Here is a 25,688-nt window from a genome sequence, read left to right as displayed (position 1 = left end):
TGCCTACTGTAGATCCCAGTGTATAAACGACCATCTTATCTGTGCCGCCCATGTGCAGAGTTGTGACTAGAGACTCCCGGCAGTCATCTCTGCCTATCCCCGTCGCCACTCGTCCGTCGCCATAGGACTTTTGGGGGTATAGGGGTTTTGATGATGATGATGAGAGGTATGATGAGCTGGGTGATGCCTGTGTGTGAGTTGATTTATGTGGTGAGGCAGGAGTGATGGCTGCAACCACACATCTTGGCTCTCCCTTTTCCTGATCCAGTGGTGCAAGTGTTGCAACGACTGGGGAGAGGGAGAGTTCCAATGGACTGCCGATAGTCCAGTTTGTTGGGTTTCGCCTTAGTAGCCTGTCCATCAGGCATTGCCTTCGTCCGCCGGTGTAGTCGTTGGGTTCCCATGGTGGTCACCTCTTCTGCCTACACCGCCGATGGGGTCTTGTGGAGCTCTGTAGGCATGTCTGTCTGATGCGGGGCTCCACCTGCCAAGGTTAATCCACAAGGCAACGGGGCAGTGGTTGGTAGGCGCCAGAACATGTCCACATGCCAGTGGGCCTATGCTCCGTCCCTCTAGGGCCCACTGCTACTCCGAGATCCTCTGCTGGTCTAGCCTGGACCCACGAGGCACCCAGTTACTGTGTGTTGCCACGAGGAGTCACAGCAGGAGTCTTGATGGTGAAGAGGCTGTGTACTGGTGGGGAAGACTTGCAGTTGCTTCCCTGTTCACCACGAGGGCCAGCCTGCGGCGGCAGCTGAAACGGAGGAAGTGAGCAGTGCTTGCACCAACACTAACACAATGCCACTCAAGACGGGTTTCACCACTCTGCGTGTGGCTCACACAGGGTAGCCAAAGGGTCTGGAAATTACAAGAGAAGCAACGCAACAGACCGACAAGGGACAAAGGACCTCATTACACACACAACTAACCAACCTAACCTAACCTAACCTAACCTAACGTGGCCTTGTGTTCGGTGGAGGGTATAGGGTCTCATCTGTAGATCAGGAAGAGGAGGAGGAGGAGAGGAGGAGGAGGAGGAGGAGGAGGAGGAGGAGGGAGGAGGAGGAGGAGGAGGAGGAGGAGGAGGAGGAGGAGGAGGAGGAGGAGGACAGGTGATAAACGGAGGGTTGTAAGAGGAGGAAGAAGTAGTAGGTTCACGGACAAAACAACCCCCCCTCACGCCCCCCCCACACCCCTCACGCCCTCCCCACACCCCTCACGCCCCTCCCACACCCCCACGCCTCCCACCCTCACGCCGCCCCTCACCCCACCCCCTACACCCCACGCCCCTCCCAACCCTCACGCCCCCCCACACCCCCAGGCCCCACACCCCCACGCCCCCCCACACCCCCCACCTCCCCCACACCCCCACGCCCTCCCACACCCCCCCACGCCCCCCACACCCCCTCACGCCCTCCCACACCCTCACCCCACACCCCCCCTGGCCCCTCCCCACCCCTCACGCCTCCCCTCCCACACCCCTCACGCCCCACACCCCACGCCCCCACACCCCCACGCCCCCCACACCCCCCAGGCCCCCCACCCCACGCCTCCCCCACACCCCCCACCCCCCCCCCCACACCCCACGCCCCTCCCACACCCCTCACGCCCCCTACACCCTCACGCCCTCCCACACCCCTCACGCCTCCCCTACACCTCACGCCCTCCCACACCCCCACGCCTCCCACACCCTCACGCCTCCCCACACCACGCCTCCTACACCCTCACGCCCCCCACCCCTCACGCCCCCCCCCACACCCCCCACGCCCTCCCACCCCCACGCCCCCCACACCCCCCCACGCCCCCCAACCCCCCTCACGCCCTCCCCACACCCCCACGCCCCTCCCACCCCCACGCCCCCACACCCCACGCCCCCACACCCCACGCCCTCCCCACACCCCACGCCCCTCCCACACCACGCCCCCACACCCCCACGCCCCCCCACACCCCCTCACGCCCCCCCACACCCCACGCCCCCCCACACCCCTGCCCCCCACACCCCACGCCCTCCCACACCCCCCCACGCCCCCACACCCCCTCACGCCCCCACACCCTCACGCCCCCCCACACCCCACGCCCCCCACACCCCTCACCGCCCTCCTACCCTCACGCCCCCACACCTCACGCCTCCCACACCTCACGCCTCCTCCCCCTCACGCCCTCCCCACCCCCTCACGTCCCCCACACCTCACGCCCCCCCACACCCTCACGCCCTCCTACATCCCCTCACGCCTCCCACACCCTCATGCCCTCCCACACTCACGCCCTCACACCTCACGCCCTCCCCACACCCTCACGCCCTCCCCACACCCCCTCACGCCCTCCCTCACGCCCTCCCTGCACCCCACGCCCCACACCCCCACGCCCCTCCACACCCCACGCCCCTCCCACACCCCCCACGCCCCCACACTCCCCCACGCCCTCCACACCCCTCACGCCCTCCCCACACCCCTCACGCCCTCCCCACACCCCCTCACTCCCCCACACCCCCTCACGCCCCCCACACCCCCCTGCCCCCCACACCCTTCCACGCCCCTCCCACACCTCACCCCCCCCACACCCCTCACGCCCTCCCCACACCTCACCCCCCCACACCCCCACGCCCCTCCCACACCCCATGCCCTCCCCACACCTCACGCCCTCCCTCACCCTCACGCCCTCCCCACACCCTCACGCCCCCCTACACCCCCCACGCTCCCACATCCCTCACGCCTCCCACACCCCTCATGCCCCTCCACACCCCTCACGCCCTCCCACACCCTCACGCCCTCCCCACACCCCCTCACGCTCTCCCCACACCTCACGCCCTCCCCACACCTCACGCCTCCCCAGCACCCCCACGCCCCCACACCCTCACGCCCCCATAACTCCCACGCCCTCCACACCCCCACGCCCCCACACCCTCACCTCACGCCTCCCACACCTCACGCCTCCCCACACCTCACGCCCTCTCCTCACTCCCACACCCTCACGCCCTCCACACCTCACTCCCCGACACCCCCCACGCCCTCCCACACCCCTCACGCCTCCCACACCCCCTCACGCTCCCACACCTCACGCCCTCTCCTACACCTCACGCCCTCCTGTCCCCCCTCACGCCCCCTGACACCTCACGCCCCTCCCACCCCCACGCCCTCCTACACCTTCACGCCCTCCCACACCTCTTCACGCCCACCCTCACCCCCCACCTCACGCCCTCCCACACCCTCACCCCGACACCTTTCACGCCCTCACCTCCTCCTGACACCCTCATTCTCCCACACCTCACGCCCTCCCACCCCCAGCTGCAGAATACACGCTGATTGGTCGCCGTCATCTCACTCCGACGGTTCCTATTGGCTGAAACATCACCCTAGAACTGCTACTATTGGCTTACTGAGAGTCGATCCGAGTCTTTTTTTTTCGTATAATTATTAAAAAAAATCGAAAATAATAAAAAAAATAAATCAATACTTATTAACTTATCTTAATCCAATAAATAATATAATACAAAAAATACAATAAATAGTAATAAAAATATACGAAATAATGTGATAAATTAAGGTATTTTATCGAATTTTATGATAGTGAACGAAAAATTACGGAATTTATGGTTCAGTTTGAGACGTGGTCACCATAACGCCGCCTGTGTTTACCTTCAGTTAGTGTTAAGAGTGTGAGGAGGATAGACGTGCGTGGTGGAGGTGAGGTGAGGAGGTAGACGCGTGTTGGAGGAGGTGAGGAGGGTAGACGTGCGTGTTGGAGGTGAGGTGAGGAGGGTAGACGTGCGTGTTGGAGGTGAGGTGTGAGGAGGGGTAGACGTGCGTGTTGGAGGTGAGGTGAGGGTGGACGTGGTGTTGGAGGTGAGGTGAGGAGGTAGGTAGACGCGTGTTGGAGGTGAGTGAGGAGGTAGACGTGCGTGTTGGAGGTGAGGTGAGGAGGGTAGACGTGCGGAGGTGAGGTGTGAGGAGGGTAGACGCGTGTTGGAGGTGAGGTGTGAGGAGGGAGACGTGTGTTGGAGGGTTGAGGTGTGAGGAGGGGACGTGGTGGGAGGTGAGGTGAGGGTGGTAGATGTGTGGAGGTGGTGTGAGGGGTGGACGTGGTGGAGGAGGTGTGAGGGTGGTAGACGTGCGTGTTGGAGGAGGTGAGGGTGGTAGACGCGTGTTGGAGGTGAGGTGGAGGAGGGTAGACGTGGTGGAGGTGAGGTGAGGAGGGTAGACGTGTTGAGGGAGGTGAGGGTGCGTGTTGGAGGGAGGTGTGAGGAGGGTAGACGTGGGGGTGGGGTGTGAGGTGAGGTGGAGGGAGACGTGCGTGTTGGAGGTGAGGTGGAGGGGTGGACGTGCGTTGGGAGGTGAGGTGTGAGGAGGGTAGACGTGCGTGTTGGAGGTGAGGTGAGGAGGGTAGACGTGCGTGTTGGAGGAGGGAGGGTGGTAGACGTGCGTGTTGGAGGTGAGGAGGAGGGTAGACGCGTGTTGGAGGTGAGGTGAGGGTGGGTAGACGTGCGTGTTGGAGGTGAGGTGAGGGTGGTAGACGTGCGTGTTGGAGGTGAGGTGAGGGGTAGACGTGTTGGAGGTGAGGTGTGAGGTGGTAGACGGCGTGTTGGAGGTGAGGAGGGGTGTAGACGCGTGTTGGAGGTGAGGAGGGTGGTAGACGCGTGTTGGAGGTGAGGTGTGGAGGAGGGGTGGGATGCGTGTTGGAGGTGAGGTGAGAGGGTAGACGGGTGTTGGAGGAGGTGAGGTGAGGTGGTAGACGTGCGTGTTGGAGGAGGTGAGGGTGGTAGACGCGTTGGAGGGGAGGTGAGGTGGTAGACGCGTGTTGGAGGTGAGGTGAGGGTGGTAGACGTGGTTGGAGGTGAGGTGAGGAGGTAGACGTGTGTTGGAGGTGAGGTGTGAGGAGGGGTAGACGTGCGTTGGAGGTGAGGGGAGGGTGGAGACGTGTGTTGGAGGAGGTGAGGTGTGGGGAGGTGGACGTGTTGGAGGTGAGGGGGAGGGGGGTTGGAGGTGAGGTGGAGGGGATGTGCGTGTTGGAGGTGAGGTGTGAGGAGGGTAGAGCGTGTTGGAGGTGGGGTGAGGGTGGTAGACGTGTGTGGAGGAGGTGAGGTGGGAGGGGTGGTAGACGTGGTGTTGGAGGTGAGGTGTGAGGGTGGTAGACGTGTTGGAGGTGAGGAGGAGGGTAGACGTGCGTGTTGGAGGTGAGGTGGAGGTGAGTGTGGTGTGAGGAGGGTAGACGTGCGTGTGGAGGAGGTGAGGAGGTAGACGTGCGTGTTGGAGGTGAGGTGTGAGGGTGGTAGACGCGTGTTGGAGGTGAGGTGTGAGGGTGGTAGACGCGCGTGTTGGAGGTGAGGTGAGGGTGGTAGACGTGCGTGTTGGAGGTGAGGTGTGAGGAGGGTAGACGCGTGTTGAGGTGAGGTGTGAGGATGGTAGACGTGCGTGTTGGAGGTGAGGTGTGAGGGTGGTAGACGTGCGTGTTGGAGGTGAGGTGTGAGGAGGGTAGACGTGTGTGTTGGAGGTGAGGTGAGGTGGTAGACGTGCGTGTTGGAGGTGAGGTGTGAGGTAGCGTGCGTGTTGGAGGTGAGGTGTGAGGGTGGTGACGGCGTGTTGGAGGTGAGGTGTGAGGGTGGTAGACGTGCGGTTGGAGGTGAGGTGTGAGGGTGGTAGACGTGCGTGTTGGAGGTGAGGTGTGAGGGTAGACGTGTTGGAGGTGAGGTGTGAGGGTGGTAGACGTGCGTGTTGGAGGTGAGGTGAGGAGTGGGTAGACGTGCGTGTTGGAGGTGAGGTGTGAGGGTGGTAGACGTGCGTGTTGGAGGTGAGGTGTGAGGAGTGGGCAGACGTGCGTGTTGGAGGTGAGAGGTGAGGTGGTAGACGCGTGTTGGAGGTGAGGTGAGGAGGGTAGACGTGCGTGTTGGAGGTGAGGTGAGGGTGGTAGACGTGGTGTTGGAGGTGAGGTGTGAGGGTGGTAGACGGCGTGTTGGAGGTGAGGTGTGAGGGAGGGTAGACGTGCGTGTTGGAGGTGAGGTGTGAGGGTGGTAGACGTGCGTGTTGGAGGTGAGGTGTGAGGAGGGTAGCGTGTGTGGAGGGAGGTGAGGAGGGTAGACGTGGTTGGAGGTGAGGTGTGAGGAGGGTAGACGTGTGTTGGAGGTGAGGTGTGAGGGTGGTAGACGTGCGTGTTGGAGGTGAGGTGTGAGGAGGGTAGACGCGTGCGGGTTGGAGGTGAGGTGAGGGTGGTAGACGTGCGTGTTGGAGGTGAGGTGAGGGGAGGGTAGACGGTTGGAGGTGAGGAGGGTGGTAGACGTGCGTGTTGGAGGTGAGGTGTGAGGAGGGTAGACGTGCGTGTTGGAGGTGAGGTGAGGTGGTAGACGTGGTTGGAGGTGAGGTGAGGAGGGTAGACGCGTGTTGGAGGTGAGGTGTGAGGGTGGTAGACGTGCGTGTTGGAGGTGAGGTGTGAGGGTGGGTAGACGCGTGTTGGAGGTGGAGGTGTGAGGAGGGTAGACGTGCGTGTTGGAGGTGAGGTGTGAGGTGGTAGACGGCGTGTTGGAGGTGAGGTGTGAGGAGGGTAGACGTGCGTGTTGGAGGTGAGGTGAGGGTGGTGACGCGTGTTGAGGTGAGGTGTGAGGAGGTAGACGTGCGTGTTGGAGGTGAGGTGTGAGGTGGTGACGTGCGTGTTGGAGGGAGGTGTGAGGAGGGTAGACGTGTGTTGGAGGTGAGGTGTGAGGGGGTAGACGTGTGGAGGAGGTGAGGTGGTAGACGCGTTGGAGGTGAGGTGTGAGGAGGGTAGACGTGCGTGTTGGAGGTGAGGTGTGAGGGTGGTAGACGTGCGTGTTGGAGGTGAGGTGTGAGGAGGGAGACGTGTGTTGGAGGTGAGGTGTGAGGGTGGTAGACGTGCGTGTTGGAGGTGAGGTGTGAGGAGGGTAGACGCGTGTTGGAGGTGAGGTGTGAGGAGGGACGCGTGTTGGAGGTGAGGTGAGGAGGGTAGACGTGCGTGTTGAGGTGAGGTGTGAGGAGGGTAGACGTGCGTGTTGGAGGTGAGGTGTGAGGAGGTGACGAGCGTGTTGGAGGTGAGGTGTGAGGAGGGTGAGGCGTGTTGGAGGTGAGGAGGGTAGACGGTGTGTTGGAGGAGGTGTGAGGGTGGTAGACGTGCGTGTTGGAGGTGAGGTGAGGAGGGTAGAGACGTGCGTGTTGGAGGTGAGGTGGAGGGTGGGTAGACGTGCGTGTTGAGGTGAGGTGTGAGGGTGGTAGACGTGCGTGTTGGAGGTGAGGTGTGGAGGGGGAGACGGTGTTGGAGGTGAGGTGAGGAGGTAGACGTGCGTGTTGGAGGTGAGGTGGAGGGAGGTAGACGTGCGTGTTGGAGGAGGTGTGAGGGGGGTAGACGTGCGTGTTGGAGGTGAGGTGTGAGGAGGGTAGACGTGCGTGTTGGAGGTGAGGTGTGAGGAGGGTAGACGTGCGTGTTGGAGGTGAGGTGAGGAGGGTAGACGTGCGTGTTGGAGGTGAGGAGGGTGAGAGGTTGGAGGTGAGGTGAGGAGGTAGACGTGCGTGTTGGAGGTGAGGTGTGAGGGTGGTAGACGCGTGTTGGAGGTGAGGTGAGGTGGTAGACGCTGTTGGAGGGAGGTGAGGGAGGGTAGACGTGCGGTTGGAGGTGAGGTGTGAGGGTGGTAGACGTGCGGTTGGAGGAGGTGTGAGGGTGGTAGACGCGTGTTGGAGGTGAGGAGGGTAGACGCGTGTTGGAGGTGAGGAGGGTAGACGTGTGTTGGAGGTAGTGGTGGTGTGTTGGAGGTGTGGTGGAGGAGGGTAGACGTGCGTGTTGGAGGTAGTGGTGGTGTGTTGGAGGTAGTGGTGGTGTTGAGGTAGTGGTGGTGTGTTGAGGTGTGTTGGTGGTAGTGGTGGTGTTGAGGTAGTGGTGGTGGTGTGTTGGAGATGTGGTTGTTCGCTTGCGTTCCTCCTAAACAACCATATTATTGGCGTCTGTATGTTGGTGGAACAAGTGTGTGTAAACTAAGTGTACTCGGCTAGTACTCAAGCCTAGTGACTGTGTAAACTAAGTGTACTCGGCTAGTACTCAAGCCTAGTGACTGTGTAAACCAAGTGTACTCGGCTAGTACCAAGCCTAGTGACTGTGTAAACCAAGTGTACTCGGCTAGTACTCAAGCCTAGTGACTGTGTAAACCAAGTGTACTCGGCTAGTACTGCCCAGTACTGTGTAAACCAAGTGTACCTGGCTAGTACTGCCCAGTGACTGTGTAAACCAAGTGTACTGCTGTACCAAGCCTAGTGACTGTGTAAACCAAGTGTACTCGGCTAGTACTGAAGCCTAGTGACTGTAAAACCAAGTGTACTCGGCTAGTACTGAAGCCTAGTGACTGTGTAAACCAAGTGTACTCGGCTAGTACTGAAGCCTAGTGACTGTGTAAACCAAGTGTACTCGGCTAGTACTGAAGCCTAGTGACTGTGTAAACCAAGTGTACTCGGCTAGTACTCAAGCCTAGTGACTGTGTAAACCAGTGTACTCGGCTAGTACTGGCTTCAGTGACTGTGTAAACCAAGTGTACTCGGCTAGTACTGAAGCTCAGTGACTGTGTAAACCAAGTGTACTGGCTAGCACTCAAGCCTAGTGACTGTGTAACCAGGTGTACTCGGCTAGTACTCAGCCTAGTGACTGTGTAAACCAGGTGTACTCGGCTAGTACTCAAGCCTAGTGACTGTGTAAACCAGGTGTACTCGGCTAGTACTCAAGACTAGTGACTGTGTAAACCAGGTGTACTCGGCTAGTACTCAAGCCTAGTGACTGTGTAAACCAGGTGTACTCGGTTAGTACTCAAGCGTTTAAACGTTTGTAATCCTGGCAACTGGGACGTGATTTAGTTTTGTGGGCGTTGATCTGTGGGTGTGTGTGTGTGTGGGGTGGGTGGGCTGATGTGGGTGGGTGGGCTTGGGTGGGTGTGGGTGGGTGTGGGTGGCTATGAATGGTGTGGTATTATGTATGTATGTATGTATACTAACTGTGTATGTACAAGATACCCCTAAACGTGTACGTAACCAAACACCAATGACTATATAGTTAGGAAATGGGTACACACACACACACAGAGGGCATGGGCGTGTCATGGGTTCCCGGATACGTGTGGGTCAGATGACGTCACCACCTACCCTTGCGCTCATTGGGCCCAAATCAATGGGTAGGGATAAAGTCGACCCCCTCTTGGCAATAACCTTCCATTTTAACCCATTGACCCATTACCCACGGTCACAATGGGGAAGAGAGACAAGGTGTGGTGCAAGGAGAACACACACACACACACACACACACACACACACACACACACACACACACACTGTATCGTTTAGTCGCATTGAAATCTCCTGAGAACTTTAGCTGATGGTGATGATGATGATGCAGGATGACGGTGGTAGATGGTGATGTGTTAGGTACGGGGAGTTGCTAAGTCCTGTGTGTGTTTTTGTAAATAGTAATCTTGTAATTCCAGATGATTTAATCTCGAAGGAACTTGATGTGAGATGGACAATACGTGTTAGTCGGCCCCATGAAGCACTGGGTGAAGTGTATGAGTCCTGTTGAAGCACAAAAAGTGAAGCATGAAGCACAAAGTAGAGACTAATTTATTGAACTCTTCTGTGTGTTGGTGGCAGGGGGAGGGGTCCGTCTGGCAGGGGGAGGGGTCCGTCTGGCAGGGTAGGGTCCCCGTCTCGCAGGGTGAAGGGCCCGTCTGGCAGGGTGGGGTCCCCGTCTGGCAGGGTGGGGTCCCCGTCTGGCAGGGTAGGGTCCCCGTCTCGCAGGGTGGGGTCCCCGTCTCGCAGGGTGAAGGGCCCGTCTGGCAGGGTGAGGAGGATGGTCATCACTGGCAGGGGAAGAATCGAGGTTATATTGAATACCTAACTGATCTAACTGATGGTGTTACCTCCCTGTGTCGCCCTCCCACTATCATCCTATCCCCTGCTACCTCTGAGGCCTCTCCCCCTGACACCCCTCCTTACACCCCACCTTACACCCCACCTTACACCCCTCCTTACACCCCTAACTCGCCCCCAAACAGTCGCCTTTCATCAAGTGGGAGAGTGAGTCAGTACACTAATACGAGGATATCCCCCTTGTGTTATCCTCCCCCTCCGTCACCCTTATCTACCTCAAGGTCTCCCCACAGCTATTATCCTCCCCAGGCCACTCTACCTCCCCCGTCACCCTCCCCCCGTCAGGAGACAGACAATAGAAGGATATCCATGGCTTTAACCCCCATCAGGAAGGATAAAAACACCTATGTAGCTCTCCCTCGTACAGGAGTCCTCCAAGAGAATGTGTACACGTCCTTAAAGCCAAAGAAATCCATATCCTTCGTCTCGCTAAAGCAGTACAGAGCGTCAAGGGCAACAGATACTCCTGTAGGCTGCCAACCTTTACAGTATCGTGCCAGATCACACGACGAACTACGATACGTCAGTAGAGGGATTTCTCATCATCCTGACGATACACCAGATCCCAGGGAGTCTTTCTACCCGAAGGAGGGGAGGAGAGACGATGTCCTCTGTGGTGTGGTGCCTCCTTCGGGTACCGCTAAGATCCTCCCTCGGGTTAACTTGCGAAGGAGGTCAATCGCTGTTGCCAATGAGTTCTCCACGGTAAGTGACTGTCTGTTTATGGCTCCCTACGACCCCACCCCTCATCCCCACCCCCACGAACCCACCCCCCGAACCCACCCCACAAACCCACCCCACGAACCCACCCCCACGAACCCACCCCACGAAACCAACCCCCACGAACCCATCCCACAAACCCACCCCTACGAACCCACCCCACGAACCCACCCCACGAACCCACCCCCACGAACCCACCCCCACGAACCCACAAGCAAGAGAGATTCCTGTCGCCACATGCAAATTAGCTTGAATAAATTAGGGGGGGGGGGGTATTTCCGTTTCAATTGTGATGTATTTTGTGTGAGAGACAGAGGCAGAGAGAGAGAGTCCCTTGATGTTTGTGTTTACAGAGACCCATTATTTGGCAACACTAACATAATGGAGGAAACTGCAGCGGGCCTATTGACCCATACTGGGCAGTGTCATTTACACCTAACCCCTATTGCTCATATAAGCATCTAACCTGTGTTTGAAGCTATCCAGCGTATTCGAGTTAATGATGATGTTTGGTAACTTGTTCCATTCACCCACTACTCTGTTACCAAACCAGTGTTTAGCTATTTCTCGCCTAAATCTAAATTTGTCTAAATTAAAACCATTGTTACGAGTTCGCTCCTGGTTGGATAATTTGAGTACCTTTGTTATATCACCTTTGTTTAGTCCTGACTTCCATTTATACACCTCTATCATGTCGCCCCTCACTCTACGTCTCTTGAGGGAGTGTAAATTAAGATGCTTTAACCTGTCTCTGTACTCAAGGTTCCTAATGCCCAGGATTAGTCTGGTCATTCTCCTCTGGATTCTTTCCAATGATTCTATATTCACTCTGTAATACGGTGACCAGAACTGAACTGCGTAATCCAGGTGTGGTCTCACAAGAGCAAGATGACCTCGCTAGTCTTGAAACTAACACTCCTTTGTATGAACCCAAGTACTTTATTAGCCTTGTTACGAGCAAAAACACATTGTTTACTTGGCTTAAGATTCCTACTTATCATTACTCCTAAATCTCTCTCGCAGTCGGATTTCATAATGGCATCGTTGTTCATCTGGTATCTGGTTTCCCTGTTTACATCTCCTATACTGAGTACTTTACATTTGTCCACATTGGATTTCATCTGCCATTTTTCAGACCATTCGAAAAATTTGTTTAGATCTTCCTGTAGTTTTACGGAGTCCTCGTCAGATTTAATTACACGTCCTATTTTAATGTCATCAGCAAATTTACTTATGGTGCTGTCTATGCCGATATCTATGTCGTTTATGTATATAATAAATAATAATGGTCCAAGTACTGAGCCTTGGGGAACTCCACTAGTGACGTTGCTCCAATGGGATTTAGTGCCGTTAATGCTCACTCGCTGTTTCCTGTCCTGTAACCATGCCCTAATCCATTTTAGAATATTACCTTTAATGCCATGGGCTTCTACCTTTCTTATTAGTCTTTCGTGGGGGACTCTGTCGAAGGCTTTGCTAAAGTCGAGATATACCACATCATAATTATGCCCCTCGTCCACCGATTCGAAAACTGATGAAAAGAATGTTAATAGATTAGTTAGACATGAACGCCCGCTTGTGAAGCCATGCTGGGAATCATTGATCAATTTGTGCTTTTCCAGGTGGTTTTGTATAGAGTTTGAAATGATTGCTTCCAGTAATTTGCCTACAATTGATGTTAGACTGAATGGACGGTAGTTAGAGGATAGTAATCTATCCCCCTTCTTGAAAATCGGTATTACATTCGCTATCCTCCAGGATTCTGTTACTACACCCGTTTTTAATGACATGTTAAACAACTTTGCTAAGGGCATGCTAAGCTCTTCCTTACATTCTTTTAATACTCTGGCAAATATCTCATTGGGACCAGGTGACTAATTAGGCTTTAGTTTGTCTATTTGCTTACTAACATCGTTACTAGTCACTACTATCTCGCTTAGTTTGTTTTCTTCACTATCTCTGTATATAGTCGGTGCCTCGGGTATCATGTTAAAATCTTCAGTGGTGAAAACTGTTGAAAAATATTTATTCAGATTATTGCTCATTTCTCCGTCGTTATCAGCTAGCTCGCTGGTATCTGACTGTATTGGTCCAATCTTTTCTCGTGTTTTAGTTTGATACATTTGATAGAATCCTTTGGGGTTTGACTTCGCCTCCCTTGCTATCCTTACATCATTATTCCTCTTGACTTTTCTTATCTCGGTCTTAACCCTACCGGTCAATACCTTATAATAATCTCGGAGGTAAACTTCACCACAGTTTATCCTACCTATAGCCTTCTTTTGTCCAATAATATTCTTTAAATATTTATTTATCCATTTAGGGTCATTATTGTCTGATCTGAGTCTTCTGTATGGTATGTTGTGCCTCTGTGCATTAAGTAATTCATTACTTAAATTGTCGTGGAACTCGGCAATCTCAGATCTCGTTATCAGGTCGGTGTCATCTGTCAGGTTCACGGCCAAGCGCGACACCCCCTCTCTCAGCTGCCTCTTCAATCTATCAAAGTTTGTCCTTCTGAAATCTGGGACTTTAGTGGAATTTTCCTTGCAGCTGCCCTGAAAATCTAACTGGAATCTAATTTCTTTGTGATCACTGTTTGCAAATTCGTTCCCTACCTCGACATTACTAATGAGGTTTTCTCTGTTTGACAGAACTAAATCGAGTATATTATTACCCTGTGTGGGTTCGGTTTTATGTTGACTTAGGAAACAGTCCTGGATCGTTTCATGAAAATTCTCTAATTCTGAGTTACCTGTAAGGTCAATTCAATCTATTTGGCCAAGGTTAAAGTCGCCTACTATACAGACTTTGTAGTGTATGGAAGCCCTGCGCATTTCATCCCAGATAAGTAACTCTATCCTGTGATTAATTTTTCCCTACCATCGATTAATTCTAGCCAAATTGTTTCTGTATTCCGCTCAGTTTTTATTTCCTTATTTATTTCACACTTCAGATTATCCCTAACATAGATTGCTACTCCGCCTCCTTTCCTAATCTGCCTATCGGTATAGAACAATTTGTAACCTGCAATTTGGCATTCGACCGGTAACTCACGTGAGTCTAGGATTATCCATGTTTCAGTGAATGCTATTATATAATTTTTTTCGGTACATACCAACTCCCTGATTTCATCCATTTTGTTTCTCATACTTCTACTGTTTGCGTAGTAGACATTTAAGTTAGTCGTGTTCTGAGTCCTCTCTTTGTCGCGTTTAGGTTTTAACTCCCTGTCTGCTTTAGTTTTGTTATCATTCCTAACACTATTTCCCTGTAATATTTTCACGTTGTTTACCCTCTCCCACTGCAGTCTCCTCTACCCCTGTGCCCATATGTTCCCCGAGCAGTTTAAAGACTTCGACATCTTCTGAACTGGCCTGCTGAGGGGGTGTGAGGGGAGGGGAGGGGAGGGGACGGAGGGAGGTACTTCTGTAGGGGTTCACCTGGGCTAAATTAATTAGTATTTGTTACCTGTGAGATGGTGAGGGAGAGGTGAAGGAAGGGTGAGAGGGAGGGGTATATGGGTTGGGGGAGGTAAGAAAGAATGGGGTGGTTAGTGGGTGGGGGGGGAGGGGGGGGGAAGAGAGAGAGAGAGAGAGAGAGAGAGAGAGAGAGAGAGAGAGAGAGAGAGCACACTAACTACCCCAGGTCATGTAAACAAGACCTTCTAAATTTGTTTACAGTTTACAAGGTTACCAGAGTCGTTATATCAACTTCAGCAGTCGTGAAATTACAACCCCCAGCAGTCGAAATTACAACCCCCAGCAGTCGTGAAATTACAACCCCCAGCAGTCGTGAAATTACAACCCCCAGCAGTTTAAATTTATAAACCTCAGCAGTCCCAACCAGCAGTCGAAATTACAACCCCCCAGCAGCGTCGTGAAATTACAACCCCCAGCAGTCGTGAAATTACAACCCCCAGCAGTCGTGAAATTACAACCCCCAGTTCAAAACCTCGTCGAAATTACAACCCCAGCAGTCGTGAAATTACAACCCCCAGTAGCCGAAATTACAACCCCCAGCAGTCGTGAAATTACAACCCAGCAGTCGTGAAATTACAACCCCCAGCAGTGTGAAATTACCCCAGCACGAAATACAGCAGTCGTGAAATTACAACCCCCAGCAGTCGTGAAATTACAACCCCCCAGCAAGTCGTGAAATTACAACCCCCCAACAGTCGTGAAATTAACAACCCCGATAGTCGTGAAATTACAACCCCCAGTAACCGTGAAATTACAACCCCCACCCCTACACAGTCGCTGGCTGTCGTGTTTTAGTCGCGGAAACGGATGCATTAAGCGTCTTATCGTCTCCTAAAATCCTTCCTCATGGCAGAGCAAGTGTTTACCGCCAACGATGTACTGTTTAAAGTTGCGGTAACATGCTGCAAGTGAGGGTGGGTTGCGGCCGTCGCATGCGTTACTAGAACACTGATGATTTGACGCTAATTTCAGACTGTGTGTGTGTGTGTGTGTGTGTGTGTGTGTGTGTGTGTGTGTGTGTGTGTGTGTGTTACAAGAGTTGAGTTACGTTTTTATCTTTTCAATATTGTAAGTTTATTTGTTTATTATTATTATTATTTTTATTTTTATTATTATTATTATTATTATTATTGTTGTTGTTGTTGTTGTTGGTGATGGGTGGTGATGGAGGACGGGATGTTATGAATAAAATGTTGGAGGAATGTTGGAGGAGTGTTGGAGGAGACAGGACGGCATCAAAGGGGTTAATTAAGCCATTATAGTAGACGCGCCACCGTGGTAGGAGAGTGGCGCCATCTGTCAGCGGTGAGGTGCGGCACTACCTCCATTGTCTATTCCCTCCTGTGCCTCCCAGGACCTCTCATAACCTCCCAGAGCCTCTTAGGACCTCTTATAACCTCTCAGAATCCTTCCTCAACCTCCAGGACCTCTCATAACCTCCCAGGACCTCCCATAACCTCTCTGAATCCTTCCTCAACCACCAGGACCTCCCAGAACCTCTTAGGACCTCTTATAACCTCTCAGAATCTTTCCTCAACCTCCAGGACCTCTCATAACCTCCCAGGACCTCTTAGGACCTCTTATAACCTCTCAGAATTCTTCCTCAACCTCCAGGACCTCTCATATCCTCCCAGGACCTCTTAGGACCTCTTATAACCTCTAAATCCTTCCTCAACCACCAGGACCTCTCAAGACCCTCCCAGAACCTCTTAGGAACCTCTTATAACCTCTCAGAATCCTTCCTCAACCTCCAGGACCTCTCATAAACTCCCAGGACCTCCCATAACCTCTCAGAATCCTTCCTCAACCACCAGGACCTCCCAGAACCTCTTAGGACCTCTTATAACCTCTCAGAATCCTTTCCTCAACATCCAGGGAACTCACAGGATCTCCCAGAACCTCTAGGACCTCTTAACCTCCAGAATCCTCAACCACCAGGACCTTCACGATCTCCCAGAACCTCTTAGGACCTCTTATAACCTCTCAGAATCCTTCCTCAACCACCAGGACCTCTCAAGACCTCCCAGAACCTCTTAGAACCTCTTATAACCTCTCAGAATCCTTCCTCAACCTCCAGGACCTCTCACGATCTCCCAGAACCTCTTAGGACCTCTTATAACCTCTCAGAATCCTTCCTCAACCACCAGGACCTCTCAAGACCTCCCAGAACCTCTTAGAACCTCTTATAACCTCTCAGAATCCTTCCTCAACCTCCAGGACCTCTCATAACCTCCCAGGACCTCCCATAACCTCTCACAAGGTCCCAGTAGCCCTCCCATAACGTACCAGTAAGGAGGTCACCTGTATGGCTTTGAACAAGGTAATGACCAGGTGTGGAGGTAATTAAGGGGAGTTAAGTGTTACCTATAGAAGGTTACTGGATGATGAGGAGCGGGGGGAGGGGTGGGGAAGGGGTGGGGGGAGGGGGGGTTGGAGGGTTCATGAAACAGTGAAAGTATACAAATAATATTGGATCCAGTGAGGGGTCTTACCTCACCTCACCTCACCTCACCTCACCTCACCTTACCTTACCTCACCTTAACATAAGAACATAAGAATGGAGGAAACTGCAGCGGGCCCATTAACCCATACTGGACAGTCCCGTTCTACACCCAACCCCTATTGCTCATATATCCATCCAACCTAACCTAACCTAACCTAACCCAACCTAACCTAACATAAGAACATAAGAACATAAGGAGTCTGCAATAGGCCGGTTGACCTGTACATGGCAGCTCCTGTCGAGAGTTACTACCACACTCTATCATCCATGAATCTATCTAGCCTCCTTTTAAAGCTTTCCAGCGTTCCAGCACTTACTACAAAGTTGCTAAGCTTGTTCCACTCGTCCACCACCCTATCTAGCCTCCTTTTAAAGCTTTCCAGCGTTCCAGCACTTACTACAAAGTTGCTAAGCTTGTTCCACTCGTCCACCACCCTATCTAGCCTCCTTTTAAAACTTTCCAGCATTTCAGCACTTACTACAAAGTTGCTAAGCTTGTTCCACTCGTCCACCACCCTATTTGTGAACCAGTTTCTTCCTATCTCCCTCCTAAACCTAAACTTATCCAACTTGAATCCGTTGCTCCGAGTCCTATCCTGCTCGGATATTATAAGAACTTTATCTATATCCCCTTTATTGATTCCTTTCACCCACTTAAATACTTCTATCATATCTCCCCGCACTCTTCGTCTTTCTAGGGAATGCAAGTTAAGTTTCTTTAACCTATCCTGATATGGAAGGTTTCTAAGTCCCGGAATCATTTTTGTCATTCTTCGCTGCACCGACTCTAGTGAATTTATATCCATTCTATAATAGGGGCACCAGAACTGAACCACATAATCGAGGTGCGGCCTGACTAGCGCAAGATATAGTTGCAATAAGACCTCTGCACTCTTGTTACTTACACTTCTAGATATAAAACCCAATATTCTGTGTGCCTTATTTCGAACATTAACGCACTGATTTCTAGGCCGTAGGTCCGGGCTTACAAGTACCCCTAGGCCTCTTTCACAAGTCGACTTCTCTAGGTTGATGTCGTTCAGGCTGTACACATTATAAGTATTTGTTCTTCCAATATTTTGTACACTGCACTTGCTGGTGTTGAATTTCATTTGCTATTTCTCTGACCACTCCTGCAGTTTATTTAAATCCTCCTGTAGTGTCAGGTTAGTGTTAGGTTAGGTTAGTGTCAGGTTAGTGTTAGGTTAGGTTAGTGTCAGGTTAGTGTTAGGTTAGGTTAGTGTTAGGTTAGTGTTAGGTTAGGTTAGTGTTAGGTTAGTGTTAGGTTAGGTTAGTGTTAGGTTAGGTTAGTGTTCAGGTTAGTGTTTCAGGTTAGTGTCAGGTTAGTGTTAGGTTCGGTTAGGGTTAGTAGGTCAGGTTTTGTTAGGTTGTTAGGTTAGGTTAGTGTTATAGGTTAGTTAGGTGTTAGGTTAGGTTAGTGTCAGGTTAGTGTTAGGTTAGGTTAGTGTTAGGTTAGTGTTAGGTTAGTGTTAGGTTAGGTTAGTGTTAGGTTAGGTTAGTGTCAGGTTATTGTTAGGTTAGGTTAGTGTTAGGTTAGTGTTAGGTTAGGTTAGTGTTAGGTTAGGTTCGGTTAGTGTTAGGTTAGGTTAATTACAGGTGAGGTATAAACGGGACTGCCCAGTATGGGTCTATAGGCCCGCTGCAGTTTCCTCCATTCTTATGTTCTTATGTAGTGGCCATTAGTACTTGCCTTCCTCTTCTCCCCTGGTGTAAGGAGGAAGAGGAGGAAGAGGAAGAGGAAGAGGAGGAAGAGGAGGAGGAGGAAGAGGAGGAGGTGGAAGAGGAGGAGGAGGAAGAGGAAGAGGAGGTGGAAGAACCAGAGGAGGAGGAGGAGGAGGAGGTGGAAGGCTTGTGGGAACTGGTTTCAGCTGTCGAGGTCTTGTTCATATGATATCTAACCACTCAACCTACTCTCCCTAGTCTCCCTACTCTCCCTACTCTCCCTTTCGTGCTCTCCCTAGTCTCCCTACTCTCCCTACTCTACAACAAACACGTCATCAATTACGTCACTGATTACGTCATTATACGTCACTCTTCCTCAGTGGTGCCAAATGTATCTTTTTCACTCGTTCACAAACTACTAATTAATGTTTGTATGTCTGTCCTTTTGGGCCCTCTGTCTGTCCTTTTGGGCCCTCTGTCTGTCCTTTTGGGCCCTCTGTCTGTCCTTTTGGGCCCTCTGTCTGTCCTTTTGGGCCCTCTGTCTGTCCTTTGGGCCCTCTGTCTGTCCTTTTTGGGCCTCTGTCTGTCCTTTTTGGGCCCTCTGTCTGTCCTTTTGGGCCCTCTGTCTGTCCTTTTGGGCCCTCTGTCTGTCTTTTGGGCCCTCTGTCTGTCCTTTTGGGCCCTGTCTGTCCTTTGGGCCCTCTGTCTGTCCTTTTTGGGCCCTCTCTGTCCTTTTGGGCCCTCTGTCTGTCCTTTTGGGCCCTCTGTCTGTCCTTTTGGGCCCTCTGTCTGTCCTTTTGGGCCCTCTGTCCTATAGTCTTCAGCCAATCAGCTCTTAGGTCTGTGACGTCACATTCACCGGCCACTGTGATTGGCCAACACACCCCACAGGTTAGGTTAGGTTAGGTTAGGTTTGGTTTGGTTAGGTTAGGTTAGGTTAGGTTAGGGGGAATATTCTCAAACGCCGCCTCTAATAGTACTAGACACGTTACGAGACACGTTACTAGACACGTTACTAGACACGTTACTAGACACGTTACCAGACACGTTACTAGACACGTTACTAGACACGTTACCAGACACGTTACCAGACACGTTATTAGACACGTTACCGACACGGTTACCAGACACGTTACAGAACACGTTACAGACACGTTACCAGACACGTTACTAGACACGTTACTAGACACGTTACCAGACACGTTACTAGACACGTTACCAGACACGTTACTAGACACGTTACCAGACACGTTACCAGACACGTTACTAGACACGTTACTAGACACGTTACTAGACACGTTACCAGACACGTTACCAGACACGTTACCAGACACGTTACCAGACACGTTACTAGACACGTTACTAGACACGTTACTAGACACGTTACTAGACACTGACTCTCGGATACACTTCCCACCGTAAGTAACTCACCCTATGGATAGCTCTGACAATGACTCACGTGTGACCTGAGGTAGGCCCAGTGGGTGCCGTTGGGGAGTGTTGTGAAAGTGGTTACCTGTGGAAGGGTCTGCAGGGCCTTTTTATATGAGATCTCCAACCGGCAGATGACCTCTCAACTGGGTGCGTCTTGACCGGGTGTTAGGTCGGGTAACAGAGGTGCTGGCTAGTTAGCAGTTCCTTGATTTACTAAGGTCATGACTCCGGGTTGACCTGATCGAGTGGCGGTGAGAATTCTGGTTCTCTTGGGGGATGTCACGGGTTCGATTCCCGGGCCGGTGGAAGTTGTTTGGACACTCTTCCTAGCCCTTGTTAGTCCCTGTTCCCCTAGCAGCACAGTAGGTACCTGGTGTAAGTCGAAAGATGTGAATTCGTCTTCAGGGACAAGTTGTTGGAGCTTCCAATAACTTGATGACATAAACCATTGACTCTTCAGGCTTCTACGCCCTTGATCCTTCAGGCTTCTACGCCCTTGACTCTTCAGGCTTCTACGCCCTTGACTCTTCAGGCTTCTACGCCCTTGATCCTTCAGGCTTCTACGCCCTTGATCCTTCAGGCTTCTACGCCCTTGACTCTTCAAGCAGGCTTCTACGCCCTGGACAGGGGAGCTTCTTACGCCCTGACTTCAGGCTTCTACGCCTTGACCTTCTCAGGCTTCACGCTCCTTGATCCTTTTCAGGCTTCACGCCCTTTGATCCTTCCAGGCTTCTAATAATACGCCCTTGACTCTTCAGGCTTCTACGCCCTCAGGGCTTCTTACGCCCTTGACTCTTCAGGCTTCTACGCCCTGGACTCTTCATTTCTACGCCCTTGACTCTCTTCAGGCTTCTACGCCCTGACTCTCTTCAGGCTTCTACGACCTTGTCTTCATTTCTATGCCCTTGACTTCAGGCTTCTATGCCCTTGACTTCAGGGCTTCATGTTCTTGACTCTTCAGGCTTCTACGCCCTTGACTCTTCAGGCTTCTACGCCCTTGATCCTTCAGGCTTCTACGCCCTTGATCCTTCAGGCTTCTACGCCCTTGACTCTTCAGGCTTCTACGCCCTTGATCCTTCAGGCTTCTACGCCCTTGACTCTTCAGGCTTCTACGCCCTTGACTCTTCAGGCTTCTACGCCCTTGACTCTTCAGGCTTCTACGCCCTTGACTCTTCAGGCTTCTACGACCTTGTCTCTTCATGCTTCTATGCCCTTGACTCTTCAGGCTTCTATGCCCTTGACTCTTCAGGCTTCTATGCCCTTGACTCAGGCTTCTACCCTTGACTCTTCTTCAGGCTTCTAATACGCCCTGACTCTCTCAGGCTTCTATGCCCCTGACTCTTCAGGCTTCTACTCCCTTGGCTCTTCAGGCTTCTACGCCCTTGACTCTTCAGGGTTTATGCCTCCTTGGACTCTTCAGGCTTCTATGCCCTTGACTCTTCTTCAGGCTTCTACGCCCTTTTTGATCCTTCAGGCTTCTACGCCCTTGACTCTCTTCAGGGCTTCTATGCCCTTGACTCTTCACAGGCTTCTACCGCCCTTGACTCTTCAGGCTTCTACGCCCCTTGACTCTTCAGGCTTCTACGCCCTGACTCTTCAGGCTTCTACGCCCTTGATCCTTGTATTTGGCTGCCCCTTGACTCTTCAGGCTTCTACACCCCTTGACTCTTCAGGCTTCTACACCCTTGGACTTTTTAGGCTTCTGCACCCTGCACTTTTCAGGCTTCTACGCCCTTGACTCTTCAGGCTTCTACGCCCTTGACTCTTCAGGCTTCTATGCCCTTGACTCTTCATGCTTCTACGCCCTTGATCCTTCAGGCTTCTACGCCCTTGACTCTTCAGGCTTCTATGCCCTTGACTCTTCAGGCTTCTACGCCCTTGACTCTTCAGGCTTCTACGACCTTGACTCTTCAGGCTTCTACGCCCTTGACTCTTCAGGCTTCTATGCCCTTGACTCTTCATGCTTCTACGCCCTTGATCCTTCAGGCTTCTACGCCCTTGACTCTTCAGGCTTCTATGCCCTTGACTCTTCAGGCTTCTACGCCCTTGACTCTTCAGGCTTCTACGACCTTGACTCTTCAGGCTTCTACACCCTTGACTCTTCAGGCTTCTACGCCCTTAACTCATGAGACATAAGTCAAGCATTAACTTAGCATGCTTCCCTATTGGGCGCTGTAAACGCTTCTGCGCTTCACCTTACACAAGGCTGTAGGGGAGTGTCCAATAAATAATAATAAAAAAAAAATTCTGGTTCGCTTGTGAACTTGACCTCCCTTGGGTCAGGTCTGGACAGCTGTTTGCCCAGGTGCGGGGTCATGTCACTGGTCTGTAATGCTTCCTAATTATTACCACCCAGGTGTGTCTTGGCGAGGTCTGGTCTCTTTAACACAGTCATGTCACCGGGTTAAAACTAAAGTACATTGTGGCCGTCAGCTCTCCTAGGACAGGTCTTGCTGTCACACCCCAGCACACTTCAACACATTCCAACACACTTCAACACACTTCAACACACCCCAACACATCCCAACACACTCCAACACACCCCAACACACTCCAACACATCATCAACGTCACTAAAATATCTTGCTTACACATTTTACATATTTGCCTTGTCGTATCTAAGGACATATTGTTTACCAGTGTTTGCTTAAGTGAATCTCTTCTCCTTTCGTTGTTTCTGAAGGATGGAGCCTCACCTGGGATTAGGTTAGGTTAGGTTGGGTGGGGAAGGCTCACACACACACACACACACACACACACACACTACACACACACACACACACACACACACACACACACTACACACACACACACACACACACACACACTACACACACACAGGTAGCTACTTAGTGATTCTCAACTATGTGTTACTTGCACTAAACGTTACTTGTACTAGATTTTACTGAGTACTAGACATTACTGAGTACTATGTGTTACTGTTACCTGAACTAGATGTTACTGAGTACTAGATGTTACTGAGTGTTACGTGTGTCAGTCAACAGGTGGGGAATGAACACACCGTTACCTCACGTGACATCGTCTTTATGTGATAATAACACTGGTTTATGTCCAGGCGTGTCTCTCTCTCTCTCTCTCTCTCTCTCTCTCTCTCTCTCTCTCTCTCTTGTTTACGTGAACACACCATGTACACCTGACCACACCATGTACCCCTGACCACACCATGTACCCCTGACCACACCATGTACCCCTGACCACACCATGTACCCCTGAACACACCATGTACACCTGACCACACCATGTACCCCTGACCACACCATGTACCCCTGAACACACCATGCTTGCGTGACCACACCATCTACCTATACCGTATCTCCTAATGGGGTATAGACGTGTGTGTGTGTGTGTGTGTGTGTGTGTGTGTTTGTGTGTGTGTGTGTGTGTGTGTGTGTGTGTGTGTAGATAAACAGTCAAACCTCTATATAACGGACACTAGTGAGAGGAAGGTCCGTATATCGAGGGTCCATTAGATGTGAGACCCTCCATACAACGAACACTTCTTAGTAACAGTGTCTTTCAGTGTAAATTTATCTATACATCTATGTAAATATGACGGATAGATTAACATTAGTTACCCCCGATAATATTCTCAAGAGTTACGTTTTCTCTTATAAAAATTAACTCCGTTTTCTCTAACTTGTTTTAGGGTGGACTCGTGAGAAGTGTGAGCGGCGTTAGTTTCCGTCGCAGTGTTCGTGTTGAAGGAAACAGATACACAGCAAGCTCGGCAGACACATCGGATACAGGTGTCAAGTGTCCTCTAGATGATACAGGTAAGATGGGCTACTTTTTTGGTGATGGTACTGTTTATATTTTTTCCCGTTTGTGTATTTTACTACGTTGTAACAAGAATCAAATTGGATACGGCTAAGGTAGAACTATTTTTTCGTAACATATTTATCCGATGGTATTTATTTCGTTCTGTGAGGTTACGTTTTTTAAAACTTATAGGCTGCAGAGTTGTGAACTGTTGGAACACTCTGCCAGAGAGTGTTGTGACGGCACCGAGTGTGAGCTCTTCCAAGACCAGACTTGACCAACACTGGAGTGGGTTTAGGTACATTCAGGAGCCGGTGCATGGCCAGTACTTGCCAACAGTGTGTAACAGAGAGCCAGTACATGCCCAGTACTTGCCAACAGTGTGTAACAGAGAGCCAGTACATGCCCAGTACTTGCCAACAGTGTGTAACAGAGAGCCAGTACATGCCCAGTACTTGCCAACAGTGTGTAACAGAGAGCCAGTACATGCCCAGTACTTGCCAACAGTGTAACAGAGAGCCAGTACATGCCCAGTACTTGCCAACAGTGTGTAACAGAGAGCCAGTACATGGTCAGTACTTGCCAACAGTGTGTAACAGAGAGCCAGTACATGCCCAGTACTTGCCAACAGTGTGTAACAGAGAACCAGTACATGGTCAGTACTTGCCAACAGTGTGTAACAGAGAACCAGTTCATGCCCAGTACTTGCCAACAGTGTGTAACAGAGAGCCAGTACATGCCCAGTACTTGCCAACAGTGTGTAACAGAGAGCCAGTACATGCCCAGTACTTGCCAACAGTGTGTAACAGAGAGCCAGTACATGCCCAGTACTTGCCAACAGTGTGTAACAGAGAGCCAGTACATGCCCAGTAGCAGTGTGTAACAGTACATGCCCAGTACTTGCCAACAGTGTGTAACAGAGAGCCAGTACATGCCCAGTACTTGCCAACAGTGTGTAACAGAGAGCCAGTACATGCCCAGTACTTGCCAACAGTGTGTAACAGACGTGACTGACCGCCAAAGTAGCTAAAGAGTCGATGAATATTGAAAAGAATAAAAATAACCAAAGAAAACGGTGGATTAAGAGAAAACGTGAAGGTTTTAGGGGTGACTGTAGGGTTTTGTCTTCGATGGTAAACTAGGTTATATACATTGACCTTATTTAACTAATGACCAGCCACTAGATGTAGCCATGACGAGTGAAGGAGGCCATTGACCTGTGTAGGATCCCTCCATGGCTCTTGATAATCTTGGCTAGGTCTATTGTTAGGCCTAGGAAGTCTAATAAGAGAAAGGTTAAAATAGTCTGTGCTCACCAGGGATCGAACCTGGGACCTTCTGTGTGTTAGACAGATGTGATAACCACTACACCATGAGCACATGATTAAGAAAGTAATATAAACTATAAAATAGATAGATAGATTTATTTATTATTATCATCCATGGTCTCATAAATGTTACGTGTGACTAGTGACAGCCCTCATATACCAATATTTATCGTCCATGGTCTCATAAATGTTACGTGTGACTAGTGACAGCCCTCATATACCAATATTTATCATACATGGTCTCATAAATGTTACGTGTGACTAGTGACAGCCCTCATATACCAATATTTACCGTCCATGGTCTCATAAATGTTACGTGTGACTAGTGACAGCCCTCATATACCTATAATTATCGTCCATGGTCTCATAAATGTTACGTGTGGCTAGTGACAGCCCTCATATACCAATATTTATCGTCCATGGTCTCATAAATGTTACGTGTGACTAGTGACAGCCCTCATGTACCAATATTTATCGTCCATGGTCACGTGTGACTAGTGACAGCCTCATACCAATGTTATCGTCCATGGTCTCATAAATGTTACGTGTGACTAGTGACAGCCCTCATATACCAATATTTATCGTCCATGGTCTCATAAATGTTACGGGTGACTAGTGACAGCCCTCATATACCAATATTTATCGTCCATGGTCTCATAAATGTTACGTGTGACTAGTGACAGCCCTCATATACCAATATTTATCGTCCATGGTCTCATAAATGTTACGGGTGACTAGTGACAGCCCTCATATACCAATATTTATCGTCCGTGGTCTCATAAATGTTACGTGTGACTAGTGACAGCCCTCATATACCAATATTTATCGTCTATGGTTTCATAAATGTTACGTTTGACTA

At 51.2% G+C, this 25,688-nt stretch overlaps 1 protein-coding gene and 1 non-coding gene across 2 annotated transcripts in view; one reads left to right on the top strand and one right to left on the bottom strand.

The window, feature by feature from the left end:
• Nucleotides 1-23,628, top strand: part of LOC121880469 — a 112,395-nt gene extending 88,767 nt beyond the window's left edge. The window contains exon 4 of the mRNA XM_042387664.1: nt 23,389-23,628. Coding sequence (XP_042243598.1) covers nt 23,389-23,613 — 225 coding nt within the window. The 3' untranslated portion in view covers nt 23,614-23,628. The remainder of the gene's footprint in view (nt 1-23,388) is intronic.
• Nucleotides 23,629-24,808: 1,180 nt separating this feature from the next.
• Trnav-aac lies at nt 24,809-24,881 on the bottom strand. Its single transcript has one exon. It is a non-coding gene; the product is annotated as a tRNA-Val (tRNA).
• Nucleotides 24,882-25,688: the final 807 nt, after the last annotated feature.

Source organism: Homarus americanus, unplaced genomic scaffold (assembly GCF_018991925.1).
Source record: "Homarus americanus isolate GMGI-L3 unplaced genomic scaffold, GMGI_Hamer_2.0 scaffold30867, whole genome shotgun sequence".
NCBI lineage: Eukaryota > Metazoa > Arthropoda > Malacostraca > Decapoda > Nephropidae > Homarus > Homarus americanus.
This window is presented reverse-complemented; position numbering and strand designations above follow the sequence as displayed.